The sequence below is a fragment of the Bos taurus genome, chromosome 7 (assembly GCF_002263795.3).
Source record: "Bos taurus isolate L1 Dominette 01449 registration number 42190680 breed Hereford chromosome 7, ARS-UCD2.0, whole genome shotgun sequence".
Taxonomy (NCBI): domain Eukaryota; kingdom Metazoa; phylum Chordata; class Mammalia; order Artiodactyla; family Bovidae; genus Bos; species Bos taurus.
In genome coordinates, this window is record NC_037334.1 from 17,359,004 (window position 1) to 17,384,680 (window position 25,677).

General features: G+C 43.0%; 1 protein-coding gene and 2 pseudogenes across 1 annotated transcript in view; 1 reads left to right on the plus strand and 2 right to left on the minus strand.

The window, feature by feature from the left end:
- Positions 1-2,300: 2,300 nt before the first annotated feature.
- Positions 2,301-25,677, minus strand: part of LOC100337044 (adhesion G protein-coupled receptor E3) — a 44,801-nt gene continuing 21,424 nt past the window's right edge. Inside the window, exons 9-16 of the mRNA XM_002688895.6 lie at positions 19,726-19,884; positions 18,085-18,279; positions 14,102-14,337; positions 12,018-12,084; positions 8,038-8,129; positions 6,631-6,811; positions 4,402-4,497; positions 2,301-3,170 (exon numbers count right to left, since the gene is read on the minus strand). Of these exons, the coding sequence (XP_002688941.4) occupies positions 3,120-3,170; positions 4,402-4,497; positions 6,631-6,811; positions 8,038-8,129; positions 12,018-12,084; positions 14,102-14,337; positions 18,085-18,279; positions 19,726-19,884 (1,077 nt within the window). The 3' untranslated portion in view covers positions 2,301-3,119. The remainder of the gene's footprint in view (positions 3,171-4,401; positions 4,498-6,630; positions 6,812-8,037; positions 8,130-12,017; positions 12,085-14,101; positions 14,338-18,084; positions 18,280-19,725; positions 19,885-25,677) is intronic.
- LOC132345707 (elongin-B-like) lies at positions 16,290-18,005 on the plus strand (annotated as a pseudogene).
- LOC107132615 (ferritin light chain-like) lies at positions 23,069-24,071 on the minus strand (annotated as a pseudogene).

Below are 25,677 nucleotides of genomic sequence, written 5' to 3' on the forward strand. Positions count from 1 at the left end.
TCATGCTGCTTTCACACACACAGGCACACCATAGAGTTAGTAAAGTGCTGTGGAAAGTGTGTTTACTAGGAGAACCGAGAACTAGAACTCCAAGCATCCTTACCTTGTCTTGAAGATCCCAGAGGAGCCCCCAAGATGAACGGTTGCTGCTCCAAGCCGTGTATTATACCAGGATTTGTGATCTCCAGAGGAGAGGATTTCAATCCGGGGTCAGAGACAAGGCTTGACTACTTGGAGCTTTTTGTGTAGCAAAATTTTATTAAAGTATAATATAGATAGAGAAAGCTTCTGACATAGACACCAGAAGGAGATGGAAAGAGTGTCCCCTTGCTAGTTTTAAGCAAGGCATTTTATGTCTATTATCGAGCTTCTGCTGCTGCTGCTGCTAAGTCGCTTCAGTTGTGTCTGACTCTGTGCGACCCCATAGACGGCAGCCCACCAAGCTCCGCCATCCCTGGGATTCTTTCTAATCAGATAAAAGAAACACCTCCAGGCTGAGAGACTTTCACCAGGTTCTTCTCCCACAATATGCATTTTTGAGATAGGATGGCACGATGTCATCCCTGGCCATAAAACAATTGACATGAACTTTGGTTTGTTGAGCCATTAGAAGCCCAAGTTTTGAGAAAACAAAAGGTTAGTCTTAAGCAGAACTGATTTTGTCAACAGAGAAGGGGAAAAAGTCTGCCATTTGCAGTTTATTTCCTCCTGCCGCTTGGGGACCTCTGGCCTTCCTTCTGTTACCCTCTCAATTCCACAAATAAGGGATATCATATGATATTTCTCCTTCTCTGTCTGACTTATTTCACTCAGTATGACAATCTCTAGACACATCCAGTTTGCTGCAAATGCATGACTTCATTATTTTTACTGGGTGAGTAATATTCCATTATATATATGTACCACATCTTCTTTATTCACCCCTCTGTTGATGGACATTTAGGTTGCTTCCATGTCTTGGCTTCCATGTCTGCAGTTCATGGGGTAGCAAAGAGTCGGACATGACCAAGCAACTGAACAACAACATGTCTTGGCTATTGTAAACAGACCTTCGATGAACCCTGGGGTGCAAGGATCCTTTCTGATCATGTCCAGGAGTGGGATTACAGGATCCTAAGATAGCCCCAGAGGTTCCATCTTGTTCTTTCATTCGAAACATACTCCTCAGCCTTCTCATTGTGTTTCACTTTCTCTCTTTGCCCCTATGAAATTGGTTGAAACAGTAACCTTTCCCAGTCCTGAAGGCAAGTCCTTGTTGGGAGTGTCTGTATACTGTCTATGTGAGCCCATTTGCTTTAGTTGGGAATGGTTCTAAAATGAGCTTGGAGTGGATCTTCCCCCTGGTACACTGGCAGCTGCTGCCTCAATGGGAGGTTGGGCTAGATTCAGAGGAGTTAGACTCAGAGCCAGGGGGCTTTTCCTAGACTCCATGAAATCATCATCCTAACTGTCTGATGCTTTTGAATTGTGGTACTGGAGAAGATGCTTGAGAGTCCCTTGGACAGCAAGGAGATACTGCATTATAACGTTTGCAAAGACAATAGCTCTGCTGTCTCGTTAGGACCAAATCCACATTGCAGAGAGAGCTAAAAACAGAGCAGACACTACCTAGGGGATGACACCATCCACAGTCTAGGAAAAATACTCACTTTGCTATACAGTGGGGATTCCCTGGTGGCTTAGTGGTAAAGAATCTGCCTGCCAATTCAGGAGACATAGGTTTGATCCCTGGGTGGGGAAGATCCCCTGGAGAAGGAAATGGCAATCTACTCCAGTTTCTCGCCTGGGAAACCCCATGGACAGAGGAGCCTGGCAGACTACAGTCCATGGGGTCACAGAGTCAGAAAGGACTGAGCGACTATAACAACAACAACAAAATCAACTCTACTGAAGTTAAGAAAATGAAAATGATCTGAATGCATGTACCTGACAAAGACTCATATGCATCATACATGCTCAATTCCTGCAAACAACTCTTGAATGTTTAATGAGGGGTGACATGCAAATGAAAAAGAAACACAAGGAAAGGTGCTCAACATTTTAAAAACCACAATGAAATACCTCTGTCCCCCATGCAAATGGATAAAAGTCAAAGTACTGATAATACCAAGTGGTGCTCAGGAAGTGGAGGAAGTGAAACTCTTCAATATTCTGGGGTTATTGTAAACTATTGCAAACATTTTAGAGTTTTGTCAGTTTCTTTGAAAGTGGATCATTAACATATGACCTAGCAATTACACCCAAGGTATTTACCCAAGAAAAATGAGACATGCGGCCACACACACACACAAACACAAATATTGTATTAGAATGATCATAGCATCTTTATTCATGGTAGAAAAATGGAAATAATTCAAATAGACATCAATAGGAACATGGATAAACAAATTGTGATATACAATAGTGTGAAATGGTACTTAGCAATAAAAAGGCACAGACTAGCAACATATGCATGAAGTGGATGAATTCTAAAATCATGATGAGAGAAACATGGCAGACACCAGGCAGACACAGTGTATTATTCCATGTATAGGGGCTTTAAGAACTGACAGAATTAATCTGTTGCTATAGAAATCAGAATAATTGTTTCTGGGGTGGAAGACTGGGGATACATGATTGAAAGGATTACGTGGGAACTTTCAGGAATAATGCAAATACTCCATATCTTGATTTGATTGATACAGTTGATAGATATACAAGCAGGAGATTTGGGTTCAAAACTGGGTTGGGAAGATTCCCTGGGAAAGGAAATGGCAATCCACTCTATTATTCTTGCCTGGCAAATTCCATGGATGGAGGAGCCTGTGGGCTACAGTCCATGGGATTACAAAGAGTTGGACACAACTTAGAAACTAGACGACAACAACAAATACACGTATATACATTTGGAAACTCACCAGATTTAAGACCTACATGTCTCTGCGTAAAATACTTGAAAACACTATTCTTAATTATTTGCAAATAACACTGCAACACTACACAAAATATTATTCAACCTAAGCATACATTCTGCCAACAGTTCTCCTGTAGGATAAATCAGTTCTTATGGATGATTGAGTCATATGGCTAATTCTTTCTCCAGGGTGATTGGGAGGATGATATGGAAGAACTTGTCACATTCAGACTGAAGTATTGCTTCTTTTCCCCGGGAAGTCGGATGATTTCTCCACCTCCATGTGTGAATTTGTGGGAGAGACAGAAATATAATTAATGCTGAAATATTCCTGAAAGTAATTTTTGAAATCATTTGATGGGAATTTCCTGACAAAAAGATGAGATTGATATTGAAGCATGGATCCCAGGGCAAGTCTGAGTGTTTTTCTTCCAGGCTTAATGTACTTAACTTTGTTTTTTGTATCTCAGAAAGTTGAAGATATGAAAGTAAGCATAAGTTGATGAAGTCTGGTCCCCTTAACTCACCCATGAGGAGACTGACCTCAAATTCACATCCAAATTAATTTTGGAAGTAGGTCTAAAACCAAGCTCTCATGCTCTTACATCTCACCTAAACTCGTCTTATTTATCCCTCCGTTCATTTTCCTTCATCATTATCAAGTAAAAGAAGAAAAGTGTTTCGTGATGTCTATCACTTTCTTCAAGTACTATTTTGCCTATGCCAACAGTCCTTAAATTATGTCTTCTTTTTTTAAAAAACACCAGTGTTCTACAAAATGTAAAGACATTTTCTGCTGGAAAAATAAATCCTGGCTAAACATGTTTGGCAAGTCCCAAGTTCTGTGGCCTCTCTGAAGGTTTACAAAGCACAGGCCTGGTTAAGGCTCAGAGCCTACCAGCAGTGAAACCTGTTTGGCAACTTGTGGAACTCATGAACAAGGATATCTTAGTTACAGTATAACATAAATTAGAAAGAGTTTTATTCACGTTTTTGTAACTCCAAGGTTTGGACTCAGATTGCTGTTGTTATTTAGTTGCTAAATTGTGTCCAACTCTTTTGGGACCCCATGGACTATATAGCCTGCCAGGCTCCTATGTCCACGGGATTTTCCAGGTGAGGACACTGGAGTGGTTTGTCATTTCCTTCTCCAGGGCATCTTCCTGAGCCAGGGATCTAATCCGCATCCCCTGCATTGGCAGGCAGGTTCTTTACCACTGAGCCACCGGGGAAGCCCTTGCACTTAGAAACCAATAATCCCAGAAAAACAAAATCTTTCACTGTGCAGATTATGTGTGGGTAAGTATGCTATTACCCCACCCTAGAGATGCTCAGTGTCAGATATTGCACAGTAAGCTGAGACAGAGATGCTAACAGGTTCCTGTGCCAAGAGTCAATGTGTGGTCCAGTCACACTATTGGGGGAGGGGCAGACCAAACTGCCGACCGGTTTGAAGAGAATAATTCAAATTAGGAAACAGCATGGACTAGGAGAGGAAATCATCTTACCATGTGGGTTTGGCTGGTAGAGCTGGAAAGGATGTAGCTGTCAGACTCTGTCTTTTTATTCATCCTCCTAAGCCATTTTATGTACTCATCTCTCACCTGAAAAAGATGGTAAACAAAAATCTTGCGTTTTAATGCTTTCTGGCTATATGCACAATGCTACCGAAAATAGTACTTTCCCCCATTTTTATTTGCAGATGGTCCGCGGAGGCCATATCAGATAGATTGATCTATGAGTGACTGTGTGTTAGTCGCTCAGTCATGTCCAGCTCTTTGTGACCCCATGTACTGTAGCCCACCAGGTTCCTCTGCCCATGGAATTCTTCAGGCAAGAATACCGGAGGGATTGCCATGCCCTTCTCCAGGGGGGTCTTCCCAGCACAGGGATCAACCCCAGGTCTCCTGCATTGCTGGCAGATTCTTTATCATCTGATCCGCCAGGGAGGCCCCTATGAGTGATTACAGAGATATTATTTGTGGATCAGCCTATGCACCTTTATGCTAATGATAACTCAACATTTATATTATCCTTAAGAGCATGAGCAGTTTTCTGTAACCACTGAGAACTGCTTCCTCCTCTCAATGTTGTTGTTGATGTTCAGTTGCTAAGTCTTATCCCACTCTTTGAGACCCCATGGACTGCAGCACACCAGGTTTCCCTGTCCTTCAGTATCTCCTGGGATTTGCTCAAACTTACATCCATTGAGTCGATGATGCCATCCAACTGTCACATCCTCTGTTGCCCCTTTCTCCCCCTGCCCTCAGTCTTTCCCAGTATCACGGTCTTCCAATGAGTTGGCTCTTAGCGTCAGGTGCCAAAGTATTGGAGCTTCAGCTTCAGCATCAGTCCAATATATATCAGTTCCAATGTATGTTCAGGGTTCATTTCCTTTAGAATTAACTGCTTTGATCTCCTTGCTGTCCAAGGGACTCTCAAGAGTCTTCTCCAGCACCACAGTTTGAAGTGTCAGTTCTTCAGCGCTCAGCCTTCTTTATGGTTCAACTCTTACATTTATACCTGACTACACGTCTCTCTGAGATCCATACAACCCCACTGGAGTGAAACCTAGCAAAATCCATCTATTTATCAAGTCAGAATGCAGTGCAAAATCACTGCTTAAAAAGTTTATGTGGTATGATACATGTTTCAATGCCATTCTCCCAAATCATCCCACCCTCTCCCTCTCCCACAGAGTCCAAAAGACTGTTCTATACATCTGTGTCTCTTTTGCTGTCTCACATACAAGGTTATCGTTACCAGGTTCGATGCAGGATACAGGATGCTTGGGGCTGGTGCGCTGGGATGACCCAGAGGGATGGTACGGGGAGGGAGGCGGGAGGGGGGTTCAGGATGGGGAGCACGTGTACACCCGTGGCGGATTCATGTCGATGTATGGCAAAACCAATACAATATTGTAAAGTAATTAGCCTCCAATTAAAATAAATAAATTTAAATTAAAAAAAAAGTTTATGTGGTCCGGCCAATGCTGGCACCTGGATCATCACTACCACCACATTCTCCTACACTCAGAGCACTGTCCTCACTACACATCTTTGGGTTCTGGGACTGGCAAGGGTTTCCACATCAGCTTTACTGCCCTTCTTTGGCTGGTTGTCTCCTACCCACCTTAAGCCCCTGACCGTCAAGTCTAAAGAAGCCCTACTTGATAGTTTAATATCTCCCTAACGATTTTCCCCAAGGTGAAAATCACAGTTGGTTATTCATGTCTAGTTATGTTGTTTCCCATTTCTGATTTCTTCACTGTTCAGAAAGCAGCCCCTGGATCCCCCAGAGCCAAGCAAGTAATAATCATTAACGTATAATATGAATAGTAAGAAATGGAAACCACTGTCCCCCAAACTTTAGTTTTGCTGCTGTTAGACCCCATATTCATGATCTGAGAAGAATGGGGCCACTACCATCCAATACTCATTACAGATTCATGAGTTGGGAAACTGGAAAATTGGAAAACGGAGACTTGAATGCCCAAAGGAGAATCAAGATGGCAGAGTGGTAGGATGTGGAACTCACCTCATCCTACAGATACATAAAAAATGTTTCTACAAACAGGGGCTTGAACTCCCGGACTCAGTGGAGAATGGTAGGCTTGGGGAAAATGGGAACACACCATCAGGCAGAAGGGCATCATGTGGGAGAGAAGGGCTAGCCAGGTAAACGCATGAGAGGACCCCAGCTGGGAGCTGGGAAGAAGACAGGATGGGTCCTATTACCTGCTGGTTGAGGACGCAGTGGACCAGGAAGATGTAGACTCCCTGCAGGACGTTGGTGATGGTGAACGCATAGGCGACGATGGATCTGATGGGTTCCTTTATCAGTTCAGTGAGAAAGAAGCCAAGGCACCAGGAACAGCCCAAGAGGAAGAGCTGAGCAATGGCTTTAAACGTCAGCATCCTGTTAACACCAAGAAGGAGAGTCACCAACTCACCACCTTCTCTCTTGAATAGTATATTGTACCGTCTTCAGGCCCCATCTGCCTTCCTCTCCAGTTGTTCTTTAGTTGCTAAGTCATACCTGACTCTTTGAAACCCCATGGACTGTAGCCTCCAGGCTCCTCCGTCTATGGGATTTTCCAGGCAAGAATACTGGAGTGGGTTGCCATTTCCTTCTCCAGGGGATCTTCCCAACCCAGGGATTGAGCCTAGATCTCCTGTATTGGCAGGAAGATTCTTTACCACTGAGCCACCTGGGAAGCCTATTCTCTCCAGTTACTGGTGAAATTTTCTCAAGCCAAGATGGACTTGGAGAAACTGTGGTTGTGATGCAATATTTGGAAGTAATGCTATTATTTTCATTGTAAAAACTTTAATAGATGAACATGAGTTTATTCCATGGGTGTTTTCCTCTAATGTGAATGTTTATAACTGGAATGATATTTTGTGGTGGTGGTGGTTGTTAGTCGCTAAGTCGTGTCCAACTCTTGTGACCCAATGGACTGTAGCCAGCCAGGCTCCTGTGTCCATGGGATTTCCCAGGCAAGTGTGGTATTTTACCACTACTTATTTTGATGCAGCAGAATACACATAACACAAAATTTACTGCAACTATATTTAAACATACAGTTCATAGGCATTAAATACATTCACATTGTTGTACTACCAGCAACACTATCTTTCTACTGAGCTTTTATTTCACCCTGAAAAACTGAAACTGTATCCATTAAACAAAAGTACCCATTTCTTCATACTCTCATCTCTTGGCAACATCAATTCTACTTTCTGTTTCTGTGAATCTTCTCATTAATTTCAAGGTTTCAAATGCATATGATTTTAAGGGTGATTCTCATTTGACAGTGGTTCCTAACAGGGTAGGCAACTCTCTACAGATGACTGTTTAGGGGCTTCCCGGAGACTCAGTAGGTAAACAATCTGCCTGCTGATGCAGGAGATGTGGATTTGATCCCTGGGTTGGGAAGATTCCCTGGCGGAGGAAATAGCAACCCACTTCAGTATTCTTGTCTGGGAAATCCCATGGATAGAGGAGCCTGGTGGGCTACTGTCCATGAGGTTGCAAAGCATTGGGCACCACTTGGTAACCGAGCATGCATGCATGCTTGAAAAAGCAATCCTTTAGGACTACAACCTATGCTAAGCCCATTAAACTGTCTAAACCCATTTTACCTTGTGTTTTGTATCTTGGACACGTCTTTATTGAGGGAAGAAAGTCGATCTCTCAAAATCCACAGGGTTATCAAATAAAAGATTAAGTTTATCTGAAAGAAAAAAAATAAGATACTAATTGTGGACCAACATACAGAGTCATTTTTTTTTTTTTTTTTATGATGGCCATTCTGACCTCTGTGAGGTGAACTACTCTTTGTAGTTTTGATCTGCATTTCTCTGATAGTTCATGATGTTGAGCATCTTTTCATGTGTCTCTTGGCCATCTGTGTGTCTTCTTTGGAGAAATGTCTACATAGGTCTTCTGCCCATTTTTTGATTGGGTGTGTTTCTTCTCATATTGAGTTTCATGAGCTGTTTGTATATTTTGAAGATTCATTCCTTGTAAGTTGCTCTGTTTGCCATTATTTTCTCCCATTCTGAGGGTTGTTGTTTCATCTCTTTATGGTTTTCCCTGACATATGTGTACTGCCATGTGTGAAGATACCATGTGTAGAGAGTTACAGATAGCCGGTGAGAACCTGCTGTAGAGGGCAGGGAGCTTAGCTGGGTGTTCTGTGATGACCTAGAGGGGTGAGATGGGGGTGGGTGGGAAGGAGGGCCATGAGAGAGGGGATATATGTGATGGCTCAGAAAGTAAAGAATCTGCCTGTAGTGCGGGAAACCAGGGTTCGATCCCTGGGTCAGGAAGATCCCTTGGAGAAGGGAGTGCCAACCCACTCCAGTAATCTTGCCTGGAGAATTCCATGGACAGAAGGGCCTAGTGGGCTATGGCCCATGGAGTCGCAAAGAGTTGGACATGGCTGAGTGACTAACATGCTACATGCTGTAGCTAATGTACTTTGTTGTGCAACATTGCAAGGCAACTATTCCCTAAGAAAGAAATAGGGAGTCAAACTAGAAAGCACTGAAGATCATGGGAAAAGGTATGAGATTTTATAGTTAGAATATGTTGCAACTTGGGGACTTCCCTGGTGGTCCAGTGGTTAAGACTCCATGCGTCCAATACAGGGGATGCAGGTTCCATCCCTGGTCAGGAACTAGGATCCCACATGCCTCATAGCACAGCAAAATAGTTAAAAAAAAAAAAAAAAGAGAATATATTGAAATTCCTTTGGAGCAGACTGGGGATACTTGTACAATACCACCAAGGAGCTCCTGAAAGGCCACAAAAGAACATGCGTGTGTGGTCAGGTGGCACAAACGCAGTGCAATGTGGTGTCTCCACCAACGCCTTTCCTTGCACACACGGGCCATGGGCAGGTATTTTCCAGGCTCATTTCAGATAGTCTGGGGCATGTGGCTGAATTCTAGCGGATGAGATGTTGGTCACAGTGATATATGCCTGAATCGTACAGTCTTCAACTCTTCCCCTCCAGCAACAACCAAGGAGGTCACATGTCAAAATAATAGAATCATAAAAGAAAAGCTGAGGACTTCCCTGGTGCCACAGGGGCTAACCATCTGCCGGCCAATGCAGGAGATATGAGTTCAATCCCTGGTCTGGGAAGATCCCACATGCCTTGGAGCAACTAACTTCATGTGCCAGAACTAGTGAGTCCATGTGCTGTGACTTCTGAAGCCCTCATGCCTAGAGCCTGTGCTCCACGACAAGAGAAGCCACCTCCATGAGAAACGTGAGCGCCCAAAAAAGAGTAGCCCCCACTCACCACGACTAGAGAAAGCCTGCACAAAGCAACGAAGACCCAGCACAGTCATAAAAAAGTAAAGCTGAATCTCACATGGGGAGCCTCTTGATCCACACTGGACTTTGCAAAAATAGCACACAAAAACGTATTTGCTCTGCCAAGCCACTGAGATGTTGGGACTTCTTTGTCACTGTACCACACTGTAGCCTAAACTGACTAATCATCAGACTATATCCTGAGTCGAACAAACATAAAAACTGAAGAAGATTTAAGAACACTTGGTGAAATCACTTCCAAATCACATAATTCTATCATATTCACAATTATATTTTTATACACCCACTCATTTGTTTATTCAACAAATATATATTAAGTATGTATGGTATGCTAGATATTAGAGATACAAGGATGATTTCTTCTCTATTCATCAGCATTTAAATGTGCTCAAAAATTTTTTCCTTAAAAATTTTTTAATTTTATTATTTAAAAATTATTAATTTATTTTAATTGGAGGCTAATTACTGTACAATATTGTGGTGGTTTTTGCCATATATCAAGATGAATCAGCCATGGGTGCACATATGTACCCCCATCCTGAAGCCCCCTCCCAGCTCCCTCCCCAGCCATCCCTTCTGGACTGTTTCAGAGCACCATTTTTTTTTTTTTCTACTTATTTTATTTTTAAACTTTACATAATTGTATTAGTTTTGCCCTGCTTCTTGCATCACGCTTGCACTGGGCACTGGTCATCTATTTTACATGTGGTAATATACATGTTTCAATGCTATTCTCTCAAATCATCCCCCTGTTGCCTTCTCCCACATAGTCCAAACATCTGTTTTTTACAACTGTGTCTCTTTTGCTCCCTTGCATATAGGGTTGTCATTACTGTTTTCTAAATTCCATATATATGCGTTAATATACTGTATTGGTGCTTTTCTTTCTGACTTACTTCACTCTGTATGATAGGCTCCAGTTTCATCCACTTGTTAGAACTGACTCAAATGCATTATTTTTTATAGCTGAGTAATATTCCATTGTGAATATGTAGCACAACTTCCTTATCCATTTGTCTGCCGATGGATATCTAGGTTGCTTCCATGTCTGAGCTACTGTAAACAGTGCTGCAATGAACACTGGGGTGCATGTGTCTCTTTTGACTCTGGTTTCCTTGGTGTGTATGCCCAGCAGTGGGATTGCTGAGTTGTATGGCAGTTCTATTTCCAGTTTTTTTTTGAGGAATCTTCACACTATACTCCACAGTGGCTGTGCTAGTTTGCATTCCCACCAACAGTATAAAAGGGTTCCCTTTTCTCCACACCCTCTCCAGCATTTATTGTTTATAGACTTTTTGATGGCAAAAATATGCTCAAAAAATTTTAAATAAAGACATATGCTCAAACATCTACTATTAAAAGGAAACAAATGAATGTTAAAATAGTACTTAGATTGCCCTCCTACACTGTTGGTAGGAATGTAAACTGGTAAAACCGGGATGGAGATCAGTATGGAGATTCTTTAAAAAAGTAAAACTAGAACTACTATATGATTCAGCAATCCCACTCCTGAGCATGTACCCAGAGAAAGCCATACTTCGAAAAGATACATGTTCCCCAGTGTTCATGCAGCTCTATTTATAGTATGCAAGACATGGAAGCAACCTAAATGTCCATCAGCAGAGGAATGGATAAAGAAGATGTGGTACATATATACAATGGAATATTATTCAGTCATAAAAAGAATGAAATAATGCCATTTGCAGCAACATGGTTACAACTAGAGATTATCATACTAAGTGAAGTCAAGTCAGAGAAAGATAAATATATTATGTTCTTGCTTATATGTGGGATCTAAAAACAATACACAAATGAATTTAAATACAAAAGAGAAATAGACCGACAAACAGAAAAGAAACTATCGTTACCAAAGGGGAAGTGGAGAGAAGGATAAAGTAGCTGGTTGGAATTAACATATGCACATTACTATATATGAACAGATAAACAATAACAACCTACTGTATAGCATAGAGAACTATATTCAATACCTTGTAATAAGCTATAATCAAAAAGAATCTGAAAAGTATATATATATGTGTGTGTGTGTATATATATATAATATACTTTTTCCATTTACTTTCCATTATATATATGGCTGAATCTCTTCACTGTACACCTGAAACTAACACAACATTATAAATCAGCTGTACTGCAATAAAAAATAAAAAATAGTACCTCTTTTGATCTTCAAATTAAGTTGAATACTACATAGCACGCACACATACTCTATACACACATGGCACCTGAGGCAGACACACGCACACTACAAACCTACCAAGATGACGGCTGATACGGGTCCTAAGAAACTCAAGATAAACCCTTTCTCTATGTTGATCCAGCAACTGAAAAACAGAAAGCAACAGTAGCAGCATTTTACAAAGGTAATGGAATACAATACATGATCTGCAATAGAGAATATTTATATAGGACTTTTTGGGCTTCCCAGGTGGCTCACTGGTAAAGAATCCACATGCTATGCAGGCGATGAAGGAGACATGGGTTTGATCCCTGGGTGGGGAAGAGCCCCTGGAGAAGAGCATGGCAACCCACTCCAGTATTCTAGAGAAACCCATGGACAGAGGAGCCTGTGGGCTACAGTCCATAGGGTCACAAAGAGTTGGATACAACTGAAGCGACTGAGCATGCATATAGCATTTACATGTGTCAGGTACCATTCTAATACTTGGAAGTAGACAGTATTACTCTATTTTACAAATGAGAAAACCTAGGAAAGAATTTAACTGTCCTCAGAGTCACTAGGCTAGTAAGTGAGGAACCTTGAATTTGGAACCAGGTAATCAAGTCTAGCGGAGAAGGCAATGGCACCCCACTCCAGTACTCTTGCCTGGAAAATCCCGTGGACGGAGGAGCCTGGTAGGCTGCAGCCCATGGGGTCACTAAGAGTTGGACATGACTGAGCGACTTCACTTTCACTTTTCACTTTCATGCATTGGAGAAGGAAATGGCAACCCACTCCAATGTTCTTGCCTGGAGAATCCCAGGTGTGGTGGAGCCTGATGGGCTTCCGTCTATGGGGTCACACAGAGTCGAACACGACTGAAGCGACTTAGCAGCAATCAAGTCTAGAATTCATGCTCCTTCAAGTTTATGGAAGCATTGGTTATGACAGCAAAAATTTGTAAAGAATTTCAGATGTCTATCGCTTAGAGATTAATTTTATAAAGATGGTAAGAATATACAATGTACTACATTGAATGATGATGTGTATCTGTACTAATGTGGAAAAAGTCCACTATATATTATTAAGGGAATAAACAAATTACATGCAATACCTTTATCATGATCCCATTTTTTATAAAAAAAATATACATTTACATCTATATTATATATATATATATTGGGCTTCCCTGATAGCCCAGTTGGTAAAGAATCTGCCTGCAATGCAAGAGACCCTGGTTGGATTCCTGAGTCAGGACGATCCCCTGGAGAAGGAATAGGCCACCCACTCAAGTGTTCTTGGGCTTCCCTGTGGTTCAGCTGGTAAAGAATCTGCCTGTAGTGCGGGAGGCCTGGGTTTGATCCCTGGGTTGGGAAGATCCCCTGGAGAAGGGAAAGGCTACCCACTCCAGTATTCTGGTCTGGAGAGTATTAAGGGAATAAACAAATTACATGCAGTATCTTTATCATGACCCCATTTTTATAAAAGTATATATTTATATGTATATATATTTAAGGGGCTTCTCAAGTGGTACAGTTGGTAAAGAATCCACCTGCCAAAGTAGGAGACACTGGAGACATGGGTTCAAACTCTAGGTCGGGAAGATACTTTGGAGTAGCAAATGACAATCCACTCCAGTATTCTTGCCTGGAAAATTCCATGGACAGAGGAGCCTAGTGGGCCACAGTCCATGGGGTTGCAGAGTCAGATGTGACTGAATGACTAACACATACTGGGCTTAGTGGTATTACAGAGGTTCTTTATTAGAATATTATTTTTTATAAAACTAGTTATTACTTTCAGTAATAGAAGTATTAAAGATCTATAAACATGTGACATTTATAAATATAGACATTTGTATAAAAAATAAAAATTCATGCTCCTTCCAGTTCACTGTCCGTGTTACTTTACACTAGTCGTTCACCTTTTTCTCTGAACCTCAGTTTGCTTAGTATACAAAATGGGAACAATTGGAGCACTTTCCTCTAGGGATGTTTTGATAGACATGAGAAATGGTGTATATGAAACACTTCGCCCCAGGGGCTGGAGAAATAAATGTTCAGCATCTTTGTTCTCAGCCTGAGTCGTGACCTACTCCACCCTTCCTTCCACCCTCAGTTTCCCAGGGAGACACGTGTGTACCCACGTCCCCGACAGCACATTTTCAGCACCGGACTCACTGCTTAGTGGTGCCATATCCTTGGGGGTTGATCGCTGCAGACACAGCCACAATCACCGCTGGGACCCCGTAGCCTACAGGGTACATGAACCTCTTCTTGAATCTGCCTGCGCTGGTGTAGTTGGCCACCCTGAGGTTCCTGACAGTGAGGAAGAGGTGCAGCCCTTCGAGGAACATCCAGGTGAAGGCGGCCAAGTAGAGGTAATGCAGTCCACCGGCGACGACCTTGCACAGCACCTGGGGGGAGAGGGGGCACTGGAGTAGTCCTGGGTGCAATGACCTCACCATCTGCTCTTCACCAGGGTTGTCTCTGGGTAACTTTGGTGAGAGATGCTCCTTAGCCTTCTTCACATGTCATTCTTCTCTTTAGAGTCATGTCTCCAAACAGATGGATGGTCCCCCTTGTCTATTCCCATGCCTTGGCAGGGTGTCACTTGGGCCACCCAAGAAAAACTGAAAATGTATCATGTTTAAAGTTGAATGGGGGACTTCCCTGGTGGTCCAGGGCTTAAAATCCATCTGCCAATGCAGGGGACACAGGTTTGATCTCTTGTCTGGCAAGATTCCACATGCCATGGGGCAACTAAGCCCAAACACCATGCTCTGAAACAAGAGAAGCCATTGCAGTGAGAAATCCATGTACTGCAAGGAAGATGCTGCAACTAGAGAAAGCTCATAGCTACGAAGACCCAGCGCAGCCAAAAATAGCTAACTAGCTAACTAAAGTTCAAAGAGATCTTTGTCCATCTTAAAATGGAGGAAGACAATATTCAAAGTGTGTTAAGGACTGCAGAAATCAGATAGACCTTTGCCTGTTGGCTAATGGATGCTAGACTTCTCTGAGTCGGATGAAGCTAGTGCTGGCCAGGGCTGTCTCCATTCCAAGAACCCTTAACCACCTCCCTGCCCCCTTTGCCCTTCTGAGGATGAAATTAATCCTCGTAGAAAGCTTATGGCCTGCTTGTCCTGCCATGATCACTGTCTCTTCCATCTTCGGTCACTGCCCAGAACTGAAGTCACTCTGGTCTGTGTGGCATATATGTTGGGTACATGAATGAATGAATGAGTGAGTGACTCCCCCAATATTCTTATCCCCATAAAGCCCCATAGTTTTCTCTTTTGAGCCAATAGCTTGTGGTTTCCTCCACTATGAAAGCATCTGCTCTGAATGACATTTTCTGTAGTAAGCAAACCCTCCCCCACCCTTCTTCATATTCACTGAATGTTCCCTCCATGTCTTTAGGACCACTGGAACTTGAACAAGTCATTTCCCCCTCTCTTTAGGTTGTACAGTGCAGCATGTGGAATCTTAAGTTACTTGACTAGGGATTGAACCCATGCTCCCTGCACTGGAAGTGTGCAGTTTAACCACTGGACCACCAGGGAAATGACGCCCACCCCTCCACCTCCCACTCCATGTCTTTGATAAAAGTATAACCTGACTTTTGTTTGAGGACACTGCTTTCCACACATTTCAAGAGAACAGTGGCCACTGTCCATTGTCCGAGGGTAATGGGTTTCTTCTACACCTCTCATGATCTCTTCTGGACCACTGACTCTCTTTTCACAATGAATAAAACCCTCCTCTGTTTGGAATCATGTCCTGAGTCTTTCCAGAAACCTCTCATTCCTTGTAAAACTCCATTCATTTCCTGGTTTTTCCCCCTCACTCCTTGGAGATGCTGTTGCATGAAACAATGCTTGATATCAAACCTGCTGGCTTGGAATCATAAATCAGTGACCCTCAGGACCCATCTCCACTGTGCATCGTTCATTCAGTCTGTACAAGTTTTTTTTTTTTTTTTTTTACATAAGAACCACCTCAGACATTTATTTCCTATATATTTACAATTTTTCATGATCCATCTATAAGCAGTTTTAACAAGTATGGACATATTTTATCCCATAATTTGCCTTTCAGCATATTATGAAGATACCTAAGGCATCTAAGCCTCTTCAGTTTTATTCTTTTTTAAAACATTTCTTTATTTTAGTTGGAGGCTAATTATTGTAAAGCAATGTACAAGTTTTTAAATTGACAATTAACTGGTGAAAGGACATGAAGAAAACTCTGTGCGTTCTGGGCATGTTCTATATCTTGATCAGGGTGACGGTTTTATATCTCTGTCTCTATATCTGGGCTTCCCTGGTGGCTCAGGTGGGTATATAACCCGACTGCCAATGCAGGAGATGTGGGTTTGATCCCTGGGTCAGGAAGATCCCCTGGAGCAGGAAATAGCAACCCACTTCAGTATTCTTGCCTGGGATATCCCAAGGACAGAGGAGCCTGGCAGGCTGTGGTCCAAGGGGTTGCAAAAGAGTTGGACACAACTTAGTGACTAAACAACAACATATCTGTGTCTATTATAGACATGCTGCTGCTGCTGCTAAGTCTCTTCAGTTGTGTCCGACTCTGTGCGACTCCATAGACAGCAGCCCACCAGGCTCCCCGTCCCTGGGATTCTCCAAGCAAGAACACTGGAGTGGGTTGCCATATCCTTCTCCAATGCATGAAAGTGAAAAATGAAAATGAAGTCGCTCAGTCGTGTCCGACTCTTAGCGACCCTACAGACTGCAGCCCACCAGGCTCCTCTGTCCATGGGATTTTCCAGGCAAGAGTACTGGAGTGGGGTGCCATCGCCTTCTCCGATTATAGACATAGATAATGCCAAGTTCCTCTGCCTGTGGAATTTTCCAGCAACATATCTAATATACTATTTAGCCATGAGAAAGGAGGATTCCTGCCTTCTGCAACAACACAGATGAACCTTGAGTGCTTATGCTCAGGAGATTGTCAGACAAAGACAAATACTGTATAATCTGTTTTCTAAAAATAAAAATGGAATCTAAAAAATCTCAGAAATCTAAAAATTTCTTTGTTAAAAGAAAAAAATGAGTAAAGACCTGATTGCCAGGAGACAGAGGTTGGGAGGATACGGTTGATGTAATTTGAGGGTATGAACATGTAATGAGTACTAAGTAACCCATGGGAATACACAGTTCCACGAATATACTGAAAGCCACTGAGGTGTACATTTAAAAAGGATAAATTACAGATGGATGAATTATACAGTTGATACTGTGTATAAAATAGATAACTAATGAGAGCCTACTGTATATCACAGGGAGCTCTCCTTAAAGCACTCTGGTGACCTGAATGAGAAGGAAGCCCCAAAGGGGAGGGAGATATGTATATGTGTGTGACTGACTCATTTTGCCGTACAGCAGGAACTAGCACTACCTTGTAAAGCAACATACTCCAATAAAAATTAAAGAAAAAGCTGGTTAAAAAAAAAGAAGAGGGGCCTGCGGGGAGGGGCGCTGGGCCGGGGCCGGGCCGGGGCTGGGGGCGGCGGGGGTGCCGGGCCGTGCGGGGGACCCTGGCTCCGCGCTCAGGCCGGCCCGCCGCCGCCAAGATGTGTTTGTTCCTCATGATCGGGCGCCACAAGACCACCGTCTTCATGGATGCCAAGGAGTCGAGCACCGTGTTCGAGCAGAAGCGCATCGTCGAGGGTATCCTCAAGCGGCCTCCCGATGAGCAGCGGCTGTACAAGGACGACCAGCTTCTGGACGACGACGGCAAGACGTTGGGAGAGTGAGGCTTCACCAGCCAGACAGCACGGCCTCAGGCCCCTGCCACTGTGGGGCTAGCCTTCAGGGCAGGTGAGGCATTCGAGGCCCAGCCCGCCTGAGCTGCCGGATGTGACGAAGCCACAGGACTCAGGAAGCAGCGTCAACGAACAGGCTGTGCAGTGGGAGGCCTCCCGGAAATGTCCCCCCTCGATAAAAGATTTGGGTGTTCAAAAAAAAAATTAAAAATAAAAAAAGAAGAAGGGAATTCCCTGGCAGTCCAGTTTAGAAATTGACACTTCCACTGTTGTGGCCTTAGATTCAATCTTATGTGGGGAAACTAACATCCTACAAGTCATGTAGCCTGGCCAAAATAAAAAACAAGTAAGAAAGGGTTTTGGCTAATTCTCCTACCTCAGGCTCTGTCCGTTTGATGCCTGTGAGGAAGAGGAGGTAGGCCAGGAAGAGGCAGATGGAGAGCTGCAGGTGGAGGGAGGTGCTGGTGTTCTGGATGGATTGACACAGGAGGAAGGTGAGGGCCGCCAGGAAGAGGCAGAGCAGAGAGAGGCTCAGCCCCACGTAGGTGATCATGGTCAGCACGGGATCCTCCTAGATGCATCAGGAGAAAAGAGATCCCAACTGGTTTTTGTTTTGGATGCTGTGGTTCCCAATAAGCCAATAAGCCAATTGTGGTTCCCAATAAGAACTCTCAACCCACAGTGGTAATTTCCTCGTGAGAAACTGAGCAGACCAATAGGGGCCAGACTGGACTTCTCTCGTAGTCCACTGGTGAAGAATCAACCTGTCATTGCAGGGGACATGGGTTCCATCCCTGGTCTGGGAGGGTCCCACATGCTGTGGGGAAACTAAGCCCGTGTGCCACAAGTACTGAGCCCACCTGCTGCAACTAGTGAAGCCCACGTGCCCTAGAGCCCACTGCTGGGCTCCTCTGCAACAAGAGAAGCCATCACAGTGAGAAGCCTGGGCACAGCAACTAGAGAGAGCACATGTGCAGCAATGAAGAGCCAGGCAGCCAAAAATAAATAATTTTCTAAAAAGATGTAGAATATTGCAATGAAACATGACTCTCATCCAAACAATAAAAAAATGATAGCCAATAAAATAGTAACTTTTCTCGATCTCATTGCAGAGATGAGTTTGCACAGCAAAGAGGAGACGTTAACTCAAATTCTTCCCAAGGGAGATGAGACATGGGAACTATTTCAGTTTTAACAGAGCACAGAAGGAACAGGTAGTTGTTACAGGAGTGGGTGTGAAGAAATCCATCAGAAGTTCACCAAATTCCTAAAGGCTGAATGCAGTGGTTTTGGACAACTAGTTTCCCAGATAGAAGGGATGTTTCACTCACAAGTTCTATCCCACGAGAACATATGAAAAGAGGTTCCACACCATTAGTCATCAGGGTCATATAAATTAAAACCACAATGAGATGCCACTACACACCTCCTAAAAGAGTAGTATTTTTTTAACAGGATAAAAGAGAAATTTATATTAATGCATACGTATGGAATCTAGAAAAAATGGTATTGATGAATGAATGTACTTGCAGAGCAGGAATAGAGACTCAGACATAGAGAATGGACTTGTGTTCACAGCAGGGGAAGGAGAGGGTGGGACCAGTTGAGAGAGTTGCATTGGAGCATATACACTGTGGCTTCTCAGGTAGCATTGAAACAAGTACACTACCATGTGTAAAATAAAAGCTAGCTGGAAGATGCTGAATAGCACAGGGAGTTCAGCTTGGTACTCTGTGATGACCTAATAGGATGGGATGCAGTTTCAGTAAGAGGGAAACTCAAAAGGGAAGGGAATGTTGGTGTACATATTCATGTTGGTGTATGGCAGAAACTAAGACAGCATTGTAAAGCATTATCCTTGAATTTAAAAAAATGAAAAAAGGAAGAAGAGAGGAAGATACATAGCTGTTCCTCTGCTAATATTTTTTCATCTTCTTTTTGAAGATCCCTGCCTTCCACCCCAGCACCACCCTGCAGCAGAGCTGATTTTCAGCGTCATGTGTGTTTACACACGTACCTTCAGCTCGACCGAGGCCATGAGGACGGCAAAGGTGGACAGATGGCTGCAACTGCATACAGTTCGAGTTCCGTCGGAAAAGATCACGTGGCACCCTTCATTAGACCAGACCAGCTCGTCCCAGTAGACACAAAGAGACTTTCTGCTTTCCCCTACCATCTGGAAAGAAAATTGCTCTTCATGAGACACTATCATTTAAAATCTGAAGCTTCCCACATATACATGCACGCACACACACATGCAACGAAATACTATTCAACCATAGAAAAGAAAGAAATAATAAGAAATTATTTGCAACAATACAGATTGACCTAAAGGATATTATGCTTAGTAAAATGTCAGGCAGATAAAGACAAATACTCTATATTATCTCTTATATGTGGAATCTAAAAAAACAAATGAATGGAATATAAAAAACAGAAACAAACTCACAGACATAGAAAATAGACTTGTGCTTATCAAGGATGGGGACAGACAAATTAGGACTATGGGATTAATAGATACAAAATACTATCTATTAAATAGATAAGCAACAATGATTTACTATATAGCACAGGAAACTCTACCCATTATTTTGTAATAACCTTTAATGGAATATAATCTGCAAAAGTACTGGATTACCATATTGTATGCACGCGTGCATTCTTAGTTGTGTCCAACCAGAATCCTTTGTCCATGAAATTTTCCAGGCAAGAATACTAGAGTGAATTACCATTTCCTCCTCCCAGGCATCTTCCCAACCCAGGGATCAAACCCATATCTCCTTCCTCTCCTGCAGTTGCAGGGGGATTCTTACCACTGAGCCACCTGGGAAGCCCACTATGTTGTATACTTGAAGCCAGTATGACATTCTAAATCAGTTCAGTTCAGTCACTCAGTCACATCCGACTCTTTGCAACCCCATGGACCTCCCTGTCCCATCATCAACTCCCGGAGTTTACTCAAACTCATGTCCATTGAGTCAGTGATGCCATCCAACTGTCCTCCCCTTCTTCTCCTGCCTTCAGTCTTTTCCAGCATCAGGGTCTTTTCAAATGAGACAGCTTTTTGCATCAGGTGGCCAAAGTATTGGAGTTTCAGCTTCAGCATGTCCTTCCAATGAATATCAGGACTGATTTCCTTTAGGATGGACTGATCTCCTTGCTGTCCAAGACTCTCAAGAGTCTTCTCCAACCTTGCAGTTTAAAAGCATCAATTCTGCAGCACTCAGCTTTCTTTATAGTTCAGCTCTCACATCCATACATGACTACTGGAAAAACCATAGCTTTGACTAGATGGACTTTTGTTGGCAAAGTAATGTCTCTGCTTTTTAATATTCTGTCTAGGTTGGTCATAACTTTTCTTCCAAGGAGCAAGCATCTTTTAATTTCATGGCTGCAGTTACCATCTGCTGTGATTTAGGAGCCCCCCTGTCACTGTTTCCATTGTTTCCCTATCTATTTGCCATGAAGTGATGGGACCAGATGCCATGATCTCAGTTTTCTGAATGTTGAGTTTTAACCCAACTTTTTCAATCTCCTCTTTCACTTTCATCAAGAGGCTCTTTAGTTCTTCTTTGCTTTCTGCCGTAAGGGTGGTGTCATCTGCATATTCTGAGGTTATTGATATTTCTCCTGGCAATCTTGATTTCAGTTTGTGCTTCATGCAGCCCAGCATTTCTCATGATGTACTCTGCATATAAGTTAAATAAGCAGGGTGACAATATACAGCCTTGATGTACTCCTTTCCATATTTGGAACCAGTTTGTTGTTCCATATCCAGTTCTAACTGTTGCTTCTTGACCTGCATACAGATTTCTCAGGAGGCAGGTCAGGTGGTCTGGTATTCCCATCTCTTTCCGAATTTTCCAGTTTATTGTGACCCACACAGTCAAAGGCTTTGGCATAGTCATTAAAGCTGAAGTAGATGTTTTTCTGGAACTCTGCTTTTTTGATGATCTAACAGATATTGGCAATTTGATCTCTGGTTCCTCTGCCTTTTCCAACTCCAGCTTGAGCATATGGAAATTCACAGTTCACATACTGTTGAAGCCTGGCTTGGAGAATTTTGAGCATTACTTTGCCAGCGTGTGAGATGAGTGCAATTGTGCAGTAGTTTGAGCATTCTTTGGCATTGTCTTTCTTTGGGATTGGAATGAAAACTGACCTTTTCCAGTCCTGTGGCCACTGCTGAGTTTTCCAAATTTGCTGGCATATTGAGTGCAGCACTTTTACAACATTATCTTTAGGATTTGAAATAGCTCAGCTGGAATTCCATCACTTCCACTAGTTTTGATTGTAGTGACACTTCCTAAGGCCCACATGACTTCGCATTCCAGGATGTCTGGCTCAAAGTGAGTGATCACACCATGTTGAATATCTGGGTCATGAAGATCTTTTTTGTGTATATTCTTGCCACCTCTTCTTAATATCTTCTGCTTCTGTTAGGTCCATACCATTTCTGTCCTTTATCGAGCCCGTCTTTGCATGAAATGTTCCATGTTACCTTAGTATCTCTAATTTTCTTGAAGAGATCTCTAGACTTTCCCATTCTATTGTTTCCCTCTATTTCTTTGCATTGATCGCTGAGGAAGGTTTCTTATCTCTCCTTGCTATTCTTTGGAACTCTACATTCAAATGGGTCTATCTTTCTTTTTCTCCTTTACCTTTCACTTCTCTTCTTTTCACAGTTATTTGTAAGGACGCCTCAGACAACCATTTTGCCTTATTGCATTTCTTTTTCTTGGGGATGGTCTTGATCACTGCCTCCTGTACAATGTCATGAACCTCTGTCCATAGTTCTTCAGGCACTCTATTAGATCTGATCCCTTGAATCTATTTGTCACTTCCACTGTACAATGGTAAGGGATTTGATTTAGGTCATACCTGAATGGTCTAGTGGTTTCCCCTACTTTCTTCAATTTATGTCTGAATTTGGCAATAAGGAGTTCATGATCTGAGCCACAGTCAGCTCCCGGTTTGTTTTTGCTGAATGAGCTTCTCCATCTTTGGCTGCAAAGAATATAATCAATCTGATTTCAGTACTGATCATCTGGTGATGTCCATGTGTAGAGTCTTCTCTTGTGTTGTTGGAAGAGGATGTTTGCTATGACCAGTGTGTTCTCTAGGCAAAACTCTATTAGCCTTTGCCCTGCTTCATTCTGTACTCCAAGGGCAAATTTGCCTGTTACTCCAGGTAATTCTTTTTTTGTTTTTGTTTTTTTTTTAATGCTGCAAAAAGCTTTATTGTTTCCATTTGGTCCAAGGCTTGAGAGTGGGCTCTAGGGTGTTAAAAAGCTGCCTAGTAGCTGCAGAGAGGGGCTTCAGGCAGCCCTGATGTTAGGCGGGTTCTTCAAAGCCCACTGGTCTACAGAAGCTCCTAGTCACGCTTGAGGGTGAGCCTTTCGAAGAGATACTCGCCCAACCCAGCCTGGGGACCAGCCAGCCTGCAGAGGTTGGTCAGGTGGTCACCCATCTTCTGGATGAGTTTCACTTCCTCATTTAGGAAGTGGTTCTCCAGGAAGTCACAGATGTGGGGGTCTCTGCAGGCAGAAGCCAGGCCGTGCAGATCCAACAGGGCTTGATTCAGGTTCTTCTCTAGGAGAAGGGCAGCTTCCATAGCGTCCTGGGTTTTACCCCACTCGTCTTGAGATGGCTTCTGCACGTCCGGAAGAGGGCGCAGCCGCCACGCTGGTTTTGCAGTTTCAAGAGACGCTCTGCGCCCTCGTGCTTCTTCTTGGCCTATTCGCGAAAAAAGTGACCCACACCCTCCAGGGCCATATCTTCGCCGTCGAAATAGAAGCCCAGAGAGAGGTAGGTGCAGGAGGCCCACAGTTGCATGTTAACCGGGCGGTTGACTGCGGCCTCCACTTCGGTAGAATAATTCTAACGAATCTGGGAGCTCGTGATTGGTCGGTAATAAGGAGTTTAAAAATGGTGGCTGGTCCTGATGATCGCGGACAGCTGAGTGGCTGACTCCTGAGGCTGCGACTGGAAAAAAGGTTGGAGGGTGGTCAGAGGCTGGAGCAAGGGGCGTCCCTGGGTCTGTTCCATCAAAGCACTGTTGAAGCAAGAGACAGATTCGCGGAGCCGCAGAGCGCACTTACCAGGTATTTCTTGACTTCCTACTTTTGCATTCCAGTCCCCTATCATGAAAAGGACATCTTTTTTGCGTGTTAGTTCTAGAAGGTCTTATAGGTCTTCATAGAACTGTTCAGTTCCTTCAGCATTACTGGTTGGGGCATAGACTTGGATTACTGTGATATTGAATGGTTTGCCCTGGAAACAAAGAGAGACCATTCTGTCGTTTTTGAGATTGCATCCAAGTACTGCATTTGGGACTCTTGTTGACTATGATGGCTACTCCATTTCTTCTGAGATATTCTTGTCCACAATAGTAGATATAATGAGCATCTGAGTTAAATTCACCGATTCCAAATCAACTATACGCCAATAAAATTTTTTATACTAAAGTTTTTGTTTTTAAATTTTTTATGCAATTTAAATGTTACTTTCCATTTATAATTATTGCAAAATTGTGTTTACACAGAAACAGACTCACAGATGTAGAGAACAGACTTGTGGTTGCCGGGGGGAGGGGGAAGGGGGAGAGATGGACTGGGAGTTTGGTGTTCGTAGATGCAAACTATACATTTAGAATCAATAGACAGCAAGGTTCTAATATATAGCACAGGGGCCTACATTGAATATCTTGTGAGGACAATTTTTAATGTGTTTTAAAAGTAATGGGATTCAGTTTTTTTTTATGGCTATACCGAGGTATAATTATTATACAAAGGTAAAGAATCTGCCTGCCAATGCAGGAGACACAGGAAACGTGAATTCAATCCTTAGGTTGGGAAGATCCCCTGCGGTAGAAAATGGCAACCCACTGCAGTATTCTTGCCTGGAGAATCCCATGGAAAGAGGAGCACGGTGGGTTACAGTCATAAGAGTCAGACACGACTGAGCGCACAGCACACGCTACATAAAATGTGATGAATTTGGACATATGCAAACACCTGTGATGCCAGCACCACCATCAAAATAACAAAACCTACCCAACACTTCCTAAAGTTTCTTGTGTCCCTTTGTTTCAGCTTTTTGTTTGTTTTTGTGGTAAGAACACTATAAGATCTACACTCAACAAATTTTGAAGTGCAAGATACCATATTCAATATAGACTTTGTTATATAAAGTATCTTCTACTTAGAACTAGAAGACCAGATAATGTATTTTCAAATTCTTCTTCAATTAATTAGAGGCTCAAGTTTCAATTCTTGGGTCAGAAATGAAATTTTTCCAAATGTTAAAAAAAAAAACCTCTTTCATCTGACTTCAAAATTTGCTTGTTTATTTTTGGCTGTGCTGGGTCTTCGTTTTGTGCAGGACTTTCTCTAGTTTCAGAGAGCAGGGTCTACTCTCAAGTTGCAGTGCATGGGCTTCTCACTGTGATGGCTGGCTTCTCTTGTTGCTGAGCATGGGCTCTGGGGTGCGTGGGCTTCAGTACTTGTGACACGTGGGCTCAGTATTTGCAGCCTGAGGACTCTAGAGCTCAGGCTTAGTAGTTGTGACACAGGGGCTTTGTTGCCCTGAGGCATTTGGGATCTTTCTGGACCAGGGATCGAACCCACGTGTCCTGCATTGGCAGGTGGATTCTTTACCATTGAGCTACCAGGGAAGCTCTCATCTGACTTTTAATTTTTTGAGTCTTTTATTTTTTCCAGCTTTATCGAGGAATACTCGACAAATATAACTGTACATACTTAAAGTATGTGACTTGATGATTTCACTTTAAGAGACCTTACTGTGAACATCTTGGGCTTCCCAGGTGGCTCACTGCTAAAGAATCTGCCTGCCAGTGCAGGAGACACGGGTTTGATCCCTGGGTCAGGAGGATCCCCTGGAGGAGAAAATGCCAACCCACTCCAGTATTCTTGCCTGGAAAATCCCATGGACAGAGGAGCCTGGCAGG